The 10,104-nt window shown below is 39.7% G+C and overlaps 1 protein-coding gene across 2 annotated transcripts; it reads right to left on the bottom strand.

The window, feature by feature from the left end:
- Window positions 1-355: 355 nt before the first annotated feature.
- Window positions 356-9,002, bottom strand: lactb2 (lactamase, beta 2). 2 transcript variants are annotated; one of them, XM_024435526.2, is made up of 7 exons: window positions 8,702-9,002; window positions 8,335-8,498; window positions 8,046-8,169; window positions 7,598-7,776; window positions 7,145-7,293; window positions 1,165-1,252; window positions 356-1,061 (listed from the first exon to the last, which is right to left on the bottom strand). In XM_024435526.2, the coding sequence occupies exons 1-7, from the start codon at window positions 8,821-8,823 to the stop codon at window positions 1,015-1,017; spliced, it is 873 nt and encodes a 290-aa protein (XP_024291294.1). In that variant the 5' UTR covers window positions 8,824-9,002; the 3' UTR covers window positions 356-1,014. The 2 variants fall into 2 exon arrangements, with proteins under 2 accessions (XP_024291294.1, XP_042184685.1); XM_042328751.1 differs by having other exon boundaries at window positions 8,371-8,498.
- Between the last annotated feature and the right edge of the window lie 1,102 nt (window positions 9,003-10,104).

Genomic DNA, 10,104 nt, shown 5'->3' with positions numbered 1-10,104 from the left:
CACTGAACTCTATGAGAGAAGTAGTTGGTAAACCAAGTGAAGCAATCATTTGAGAAACCAAGGCTGTCGAGTCTGCCAATAAGAATGTGGTGATTGACAGAGTCGAAAGCCTTGGCCAGGTATGAATCAGTGGCTTTGGTATTAGCATTGATCATTGTCCCAAAATATTTCTTTGTGTATATTATTGCAAAGGCAGTGAATGATATGAATGATAACTTTGAGTACCGGTTTGTTCTATATTGAAAAACAATGTATTTATTAGAAGGCATCTGTACATTTTACAATATAGATTTATACAGTTTGATCTGGGTTTCTCAAGAGAAAGGAACAATAAGATCACTTCACAGGGTTTAAATGTGCTTCATCTTAGTTTATCAGAGTTAAGCTGTCCACAGTAACATTCTGAAAGTAGTACAACTCATAATGCCCAAATGTCCAAGATCAGCATATTAGCAATAATAACAATACTTGTGGGGCTGCTTATATTTGTCCTGTTACAAACGTGTATAAGTTTGTAATGGAAATGTGTTTCTTGCATATCCCAACTCCCCCTGAGCTGCTGCAGGAATTGGGGTCACGGCTAGGGTCACCAAACTAGCAATTGGGGTTAAGTGCCTTGCTCAAGGGCACAGCAAGATTTCTTACCTGGTTGGCTCTGGGATTTCAAACCAGCAACATTTCGGTTACTGGCCAAACCCTCGAACCTTGAAGCTATCTGTCGATGAATGAGGGGTATAAATGAGGGGTACCCACCAGTGCATTTGCAGCTCCCTATATTGCTGTGCCACATTTTAACACCCCTTTAGCTGTCTTAAGACATAAAGTACAGACATGAAATAATTGCAGTTCTATAAAGAATTACAATGTAAGATTATTGCAAATACTCTTTACTTCACATCAAACAAGCTCGGTTATGTGTGGGACAGGGAAATGTGAATAATTTGAATCCAAGATTACATGTGTCCTTTGTTAGGGATGTAATTTTTCAACAGATAAATCGGATTAAATCATTGATCACAAATTACTTTTCCATTTGTTGGTGTGAGAAGAATCATCACTAGCTGAAAGAAAAATAGGAAATGAAAAAATGTTAACAACTAGAAAATGGTAATACATTAACCGAATGGTGTAACATAATGTAATGTAAGTGAAATTAAGACATACCAACAGTTATCTTCCCCTCCTTCTCCAGTTTCTTTAGGTGATGCACAAGGTTCACCTCTGCTGCTCTATGCAGATGTTCAGGTGTCTCCTTTTCCAGAAAAGTACATTTTACAAAATGGGTTACAAAGTAGATTATTCATGGTAAAGGTTTTCAAGGGTGCAAAAAGTTGGAACCGTTCCGAGGTTTTCCCACCAGACCCGATATGCATAAATTATATATTTTTTAAACTGAGACCATAAGACAGTCAGACCCGTTCCGAAAAGGCCCCTTGAAAAAACATACCAAAGTAGATCCGTGCTTGTTCGGATCCAAGATACCAATGCAGATCCGAGAGTAAAAAGAGCGAAAAATAAACCAACCGGGCGCTGTCAGCACCACCAACAAACAAGCGATGTTGCCCAAATGATCCACAGTTACGGGTCCTTAAAAACTACCTATAACAAATTACACAATGTGTAGCATATTCAAAACCTTGTAGCCTATTGTTTTAATGGATTTTACTTTCCTAAAACAATAATTGTCCATCTCGTGGTTCAGCTGTCAGAGATTTGAGCACCAAATGCATCAGGGCATTGCATGCATGGGCCTATTAGGCTTAGGTGTTCACTGTGTGATATTCACATTTAAAAGCAGGCACACGTGAAGTGAGCAGCCGGAACCAGTTTCAGCTGGACATAAGCTATATGTTTTATTGAGTGTCAATTGGCTGACACAGATAATTCAGCTTGCGTAGTACTCATCACCTCACACACATTAAATGAACAGAGGACGGGTCCAATCAGGTCCAGTCGGTAACTCAATTTTAATTGCACATACACGAGACCCGTGGCAATTATATCAGACCCGACCCAAATCCGAGACAAAAGTCTGAATTTAGGACCCAGACCTGGTCGGATCTCAAAATGTTGGGTCTGTTGGACCCGTGAAGACCTCTAATTCATGGGTTACACCTCTGTCATTGTTGTCAACATCCCACAGCCACCGCAGCCATATTGATGCTCAAAAGTAGAACAGGGACTAATGACTTTGAAAAGGGGCTAATGACTTTGCCTAAATTACACTATAGGGGCTTATGATGACATTGCTAGTACACAGAGTATTTAGTAGGAAACAACTTTTCCATTATCATCATGTTTTCAAATTTACTTTAGACAGATGGCAATGTTGTCAGTAGCTAGCAAAGTTCATCAAATCAAATTTTATTTCCATCACATGCCCTGAATACAACTGGTGTAGACTTTATAGTGAAATTATTGCTTACGAAACTTTCCCAACGATGCAGAGTTAAAAAAATGATATACAAAAGTAGTAACTTACACAAGGAATAAAATAAAATACACAAACGGTATTTGGTATTTTATTAGGATCCTCATTTGCTGTTGCAAAAATGTGCACCTAATCTACCTGGTGTCCACACAAAACATGAAACAATGGAACTATATACAGGGAGTAACAGTACCAGATCAATGTGCAGAGGTATGAGGTACTTGAGGTAGATATGTAGACGAAGCCACAGTAAAATGACTAGCAAAAATAGCACTCAAAAATAGCTAGCAATGCTAACATTAGCTAGATAAAATCTGGAGATCTCCCCTCAATCTTAGCTAGCTACTGTAGCTAAGATTATACTGCATCTAGGTTTTCCTACTAATTATTTGCCTTCTTTAGAAATGTCATCATGTTTTCAAGTCACAGTAATGCACTTTTGATTAAATCTTCATCAGTCCTAAAACAAACATTCAAAACGTGACCCAATGTGCAACCCATATAATTCTATAGGCAAAGCAGTGTTAGTAGGCTTTGAATGATGTAACATTATTTGGTCAGCATCTACACATACCGTATATCAACCTTATGTTACCAAGGAATTTTATCAAATGTAACCAAAGGAGGTTCAGGACCTGGTTGCATAAAACACCTTAAGTTACCTTTAAGGGGAAAGTTTCCCCTTAAAGTTAAGTCAGTTGCACAAAACATTTTAAGGTGAATTTCCCCCTTAAATTAAGTGAAAAAGTTATGGTCCCCACGAAGTCCCTTAACTGCTTCATTCAGTATGGATATCAATGTAAACAGCACTTGTGGATGTTGCTTTCATCTGCTCTGGTTACAAAAGTTTGAACATCAAAAAGCTATCTACTTAGCTAAACGATGGAAGATGCACAATCCATGGCTATAAAGATAGCTGGCTAGTTACAGTGGTTCCTCCTTTAAAAGTTGTGTCATACTGCAGCACACCTTCCGGGCTGTAGCAGAATTCTATGGCACATTATTTAACATTTTTAACATTAATGCAAGTTAGTGCTAGTTTGACTACCAGAGGGCATCTTTGAGAAGCATTTGATAGTCTTCCATATATATTAGCATTACTAGAGAATTTAAAACCTTTTTTGTAAGAACATAGGATATGGGACTGATTTTAAGAAATGTGGCTTAATTAATTTGATTAATATTATGGTGTTTCTATTCCAAGAAAAACGAACAACGAAACCCTCAGGGTTTCCGTTAGGATGGAACGGAAAATATGGCACTGTAAAACGTGACGGTCAGGAGTAGGCTACAGCATAAGAGGATTGGAGGATTCTAAACTAATATCTAAGGGGCATAACATTCCCACACCATAATTGCAGTGTAACCCAATAATCAAACAGAGATTCAGTGAAAATAAAAAATTGCATTGATTTATCAAGACCAGTCCCCATGCTTGTCTCAGAGCAGTGCAAAACGATGCTGAAATAGTTATTGCTTCAAATCCTATTGCTTCTAACTTGAAAATTCTCTTTAAATAAATAAGACCTACACCACTTTTAACAGCACATTACTCAACACTAGTGAGACTCATTTTGCCTACGGTAGGCCTACAGTATATATCGAAAAATATTTTTTTCAATGACGTGACTCTACGCCAATAATTGCATTTAGAAAAAAAAAATGTTTTATTTGTCACATACACATGGTTAGCAGATGTTGATGCTTGTGCTTCTAGTTCCGACAATGCAGTAATAACCAAAGAGTAATCGAACCTAACAATTTCACAACAACTGCCTTCTACACACAAGTGTAAAGGGATGAAGAATATGTACATAAAGATATATGAATGAGTGATGGTACAGAACGGCATAGGCAAGATGCAGTAGATGGTATCGAGTACAGTATATACATATGAGATGAGTAATGTAGGGTATGTAAACATATTAAGTGGCATTGTTTAAAGTGGCTAGTGATAAAAAAATGTACATCAATTTTTCCAATTTTAAAGTGGCTGGAGTTGAGTCAGTATGTTGGCAGCAGCCACTCAATGTTAGTGGTGGCTGTTTAACAGTCTGATGGCCTTGAGATAGAAGCTGTTTTTCAGTCTCTCGGTCCCTGCTTTGATGCACCTGTACTGACCTCGTCTTCTGGATGATAGAGAGGTGAACAGACAGTGGCTCGGGTGGTTGTTGTCCTTGATGATCTTTATGGCCTTCCTGTGACATCGAGTGGTGTAGGTGTCCTGGAGGGCAGGTAGTTTGCCCCCGGTGATGCGTTGTGCAGACCTCACTACCCTCTGGAGAGCCTTATGGTTGTGGGCGGAGCAGTTGCCGTACCAGGGAGTGATACAGTCCGACAGGATGCTCTCGATTGTGCATCTGTAAAAGTTTGTGAGTGCTTTTGGTGACAAGCCGAATTTCTTCAGCCTCCTGAGGTTGAAGAGGCGCTGCTGCGTCTTCTTCACAACGCTGTCTGTGTGGGTGGACCAATTCAGTTTGTCCGTGATGTGTACGCCGAGAAACTTAAAACTTACTACCCTCTCCACTACTGTCCGGTCGACGTGGATAGGGGGGTGCTCCCTCTGCTGTTTCCTGAAGTCCATGATCATCTCCTTTGTTTTGTTGACGTTGAGTGCGAGGTTATTTTCCTGACACCACACTCCGAGGGCCCTCACCTCCTCCCTGTAGGCCGTCTCGTCGTTGTTGGTAATTAAGCCTACCACTGTAGTGTCGTCTGCAAACTTGATGATTGAGTTGGATGCGTGCATGGCCACGCAGTCGTGGGTGAACAGGGAGTACAGGAGAGGGCTCAGAACGCACCCTTGTGGGGCCCCAGTGTTGAGGATCAGCGGGATTGGAGGATTCTAAATAAATATCTAAGGGGCATTTTTTGTTAAAATCTGTGAGAATATCTGAGAATATCTAAGGGGCTTTTATACAATTCTAAATTAATTCATAATAATAATAATAATCGCTTTGTTGAAAAAGTTCAGGTATTTTTAGAGAGGATTTTGTTTTCATTTAACCTAGAGTGAGTGAGAAAAAGGCAATTTTTGAACATGGGGTGAGACATACTCACTCATTTGTAAATAAAGCCAGTTTGTTTTTTAGAATTATTTATTTCTGGAGAAACCAAAAGCCACAATGTCCCAATTAATTAGTATCTACCTTTCCAATTACTTTTAGAGTTTGGGATTTACAAATGTGCGCTTTTCATGTAATTTTTCGTTAAATCCAGTTCGGATTTAAGAATAACTTTTGACTGACGCCTTTAGTGAGAGGTCTAATGCTTTAATATTTAATAATATCTGCCCACCCAATTCATATCTAAAGGGCCATTTTTTGCACCATTATTAGTTACATTGTTTTAGTTTGAACAGTACAGACAGGCACTAAGAACAGCGGGAACATTTCCCTAGTCAGCGCCATAATTAATGCAAGGCCCCTTAAAGTGTTGCTCTGTGCTACCCTGTGGTGCAGGTTGGGGTCCAACCCCCCTCCCCCATGGGCTAGGTCTGCCTTCTGTGCGCTGCTCTGTGGCCCGTCCCGTGCCTCCTGCTCTCATGCCTTGAACCTCGTGCGCCTACCTATATCTCTGTGGAAAGTATATATTGTCCTGCTAGAAACGTTTGCAGAATTCACAGCATGCTACACTTGTGAAAAACAGGGTTAATAATATATCTGTGAGAATATCTAATCACTCGAAATAATTTAATAATAATAATAATTGCTTTGTTTTAAAAATAAAAATAACGATATTTTGTTTTCAAATAACGTAAAGTGAGCGAGAAAAAGACCATTCTTGAACATGGGGTGAGACATTGTTACTAATTTGTAAATAAAGCCAGTTTGTTATTTAGAATTATTTATTTCTGTTTTTAGAGGGAGAGAAATCAAAAGCCTACCATCACCTCATGGGTCTCCTGGGTCTCCCAGTCGTGGCCGGCACAGGTATTGAACCAGAATCAGTTTGCACTGCGATGCAGTGTCTTAGACTGCTGCGCCACTCGGGCGCTGTACAACGTGACTTTAGGCTACAGTACTACAGTAAGAGCAAAGTAATCCTAACATTTCCACACCCTAATTGTAGTCTAAGCTTCTCTTAGAATAAAAACCTTAGTGTAACAACAGTTTTAGTAAGTGATACTGAAGTCGTGCACAATTATCAGTTTCTATTTAGGTTTATGTAGCCCATTCATTGTCAGTTAGACACACAGTAGCGCCTTGGGATCCAAAAGCATAATCAGTGCTCTGACTCCCCCTTGCGCTGGTCTGGAGCAATGAAGTAGTGACGCAGGGTACCGTACTAAACTACAAAACTTTTAGTGGAGCAACCATTGTAGCTATAGCTACTCTATAAGCTAGCTTGACATACTAGAAAGTAATATAAACAAGTTTAGAGAAAAGTAACTTCCATAAATGTGGTTTACTATCTTCTGAAGAAATTTGGTCATCCTGTCTTGATTGCAGAAGTCCTATTTTCTTATCTCACAAAACGAGTCAGTGAATCATGCCATTTCCATGGTAACCAGATACTCTTTCTGCCATACATGTCTTCAAACTCCTGTAAAACCCCTTAAGAATGCCCTTACTTAAAATATTTGAGGGGCTCTATGCAACGCCCTTGAACAATTCCCTTAGATAAAGGGAAATTATTCCTTAAGGGATTAAGGGAAACACTTAAGATGTTCTATGCAACCGGGCCCCTAACTTTAAGTTGTAATGTACAAACCTTGTAAACGACTTTGACCAGTTCCATAGATGAAAATGTGTTCCCTCCGGCTGCCTGGAGGACACTGAGGATCTGTTGCTCTCTGAGGTTTCTATGGCTGATGTAATGCTGGATCTTAGAACCAGCGTCTTGAACCACAGGTCCATGACCTAAAGAAATGAGTTTGGGAAGAAAGTAACGTAGATGTTTTTGTATCAACTCTTATGCATAGCTGTAAATGTAAACTAGTAATCTGAAGAAGAGCCTCTCAAATCATGATGTCATGTGGCTTCAGACATCTATATATTTTTGTCCACTTAATGACACACTCTACATCCCAATTGGCACCCTATTCACTATTTAGTGCACTACCAGGGCATATGGAAAAAATTACTGCACTAAATAGGGAATAAGGTGCCATTTGGGATGCATTCCCATGAGTTTTAAGAAGTGTTTCAGAGCTCAATAACAAACCTGGGTATATTAGGTCAGCCTGTGAGTCCAGCAGAATTTGCAGAGATTTCATATAGTCATAGAGATCTTCAAACACGGCTGTTCCCTCCCCCAAAATACAGTCTCCTGAGAAGATGGCCTTCTCTTCCTCCAAAACAAGGGCCATGTGGTCATCTGTGTGTCCTGGGGTGAACAGGACTCTGCGCGCGCACACAAATGTACACACCCACAGTTATACATAGAGCCATAATAAAGCTTATGCACTTCACAGTGCTTGACTTGGACTGAAATAGGTGCTGGGACTGTTTATATCTAGGTGCAGGAGCTTCACAATACTTCTGAGCCAACATTCTATAAGAGGTGCAGGAGCTCAAGCAGTAGAATGGAGGTGCCGGTACTCAGCTCCGGTGAGCTGCTGCCCAAGTCAAACACTGGCACTACACTATTTACACAGTAACGTTACACTTACTTCAGTGTGGCCCCCTCAGTTTCTATGACGTCTCCATGTTTCAGGTAAGTGTACGTCTTACTTGGTCCTATTCTTTCGTCAGTTGGGGGAGAGCGAGGGAGTTTACTTACTTGTAACTCAGAACCTGCGTGGAGAAATAAAAGCACATAGGCACACAAGCGATGTGTGTCTTTCTGAGTCAGCGTCAACAAAAAGCACAAAACGCCCTGGACCAGATCTAAAAGGCCTCTGAAGCTGTCAATCTGTGGCTGACAAAATGAGACAGTTACCATCGTCAGGTGTCACTCACTTCCAGTAATGTCTCTGCAGATGTCGATCACCCCACCTGTATGGTCGTGATGCCAATGGGTGACAATGATCTCCTGGATGGCAGTGTTGAACTGGCTCAAGGCTTGTTGGAGACTGCTGATGTACTCAGGGACGGCAGGCTCTCCTGTGTCTATCAACACTCGCCTTAAAACAAGAATGGTCTGAATTTAATTCATGCAGTTTGATACTTTTGTGTAGTTTCCATATCCATAACACTCTTTCAATAAAATTGTACTACATTAGACCTTCAACTGAAAATGGATAGGAACGCATGGAGCAATGCTGTCCAAGAGGGGAAATGCGAGGCTAGTACAGGTGTGGAATACATTTCCACAAAACGAAAATACCTTTTCCCCGTTCCAACTAAATACGTATTGGTTCCTTGTAGTGTCATTGGACCAGGATTGCATCCCAGGATTCGCACAACTCTGGACGATAGCTGCTCGATACGAGGGAGTATTGCACTCATGGTTCACGACGCAATCAGGTACGTATATCAATTGTGCTGATGTTAGTAACTCAAAGCCCCGTGCAATGTGAAAATAAAAACTGTAGTCCAAGACGCTGAAGTTGTAAATTAGCTTTGAACTTCACCTCTCCGATGTAAATAAACATTGACCTGGAGTGGAGGATTACTTCCTGTGTGACGTGGCACCTCACCTCGTTTCAAAATAAAAGCCTCATTATCCAAATAAAAGTGTTTGCTAAAAGTCATAACAATGTAGCCTCAAACTACAAAACGATTGCATATCATTTCATAATAATTATAGTACATCGTAAATACGCCCCCCCCCCAAAAAAAGAATATATATATATATATATATTTATAGATGGCAATGACAGTCACAAGCACGAGATGGTAGTAACTGAGCTAGGTCAATAGGTAGAGCCATTGTCAAATCTTCTTCAGAGATACATGCTTAATCAATTGACTATATCAGTATGTTGTAGATAAAGTGTGACAGGATAATAAGATAATTACGATTTATGATAAAACACATTTGCACATTTCTCTGTAGAAAAAAAACAAGAACGACCGTTTTCAGCACAAACTGTTGAAAACAACTATACGTCATGTTTGTGTGAGCATTTGTTTCTTTCCAGCTTAAATATCACCTTGGGTTTGTTTAGCCTCTGTAAGTGTATTGACTTAAATTATTTATAGTAAGTAAAGCTAAATGATTTTTGTCTGCTGTCATCGGCATAAATGTAATAGACCTTCACACATTTCTACATGTCATTTATTACACGATTTAACACCAACTCATTTAATTTGTTTTGACTTTGCAGTTCCTATGCATTGGCTGTATTGTCATTATATAGAATATAAGGGACAACATGATCTTAAATAAAGCTGTGTGATATTTATTTTATTCATTCTATTACCCCCCTAAGTGCTTCATGAGTAATAGTACATGCATTACAAGAGATCAATACAGTCAAATTAACCCATAAAACTGACATAGGATGCAGCTGTAAATCGTACAATGGGTCCAACTACACCCATAACACAACCCATCCCACTGAATGCTGTGTTTGATATTTGTCTCTCATAAATTGTGACCTATAAAAATGGCTGCTTGGTCTATATAATATTTACAGGAGCCTTGAGAGGTAGCAGAGACCTTTTCTAAATGAAATGGATCCTGCCATCTGGGTATCAGGGCCCTTTTCTTCTCTTCTCTCCCTCTGTAATTACACAACATAATGGCTGTGCAATCTGTCTGTAATCTCACATTATAATCACTCT

The sequence above is a fragment of the Oncorhynchus tshawytscha genome, linkage group LG10 (genome assembly GCF_018296145.1).
Source record: "Oncorhynchus tshawytscha isolate Ot180627B linkage group LG10, Otsh_v2.0, whole genome shotgun sequence".
NCBI classification, from domain to species: domain Eukaryota; kingdom Metazoa; phylum Chordata; class Actinopteri; order Salmoniformes; family Salmonidae; genus Oncorhynchus; species Oncorhynchus tshawytscha.
Note: the sequence above shows the minus strand (reverse complement) of the source record. Positions and strands in the feature narration are given on the sequence as shown.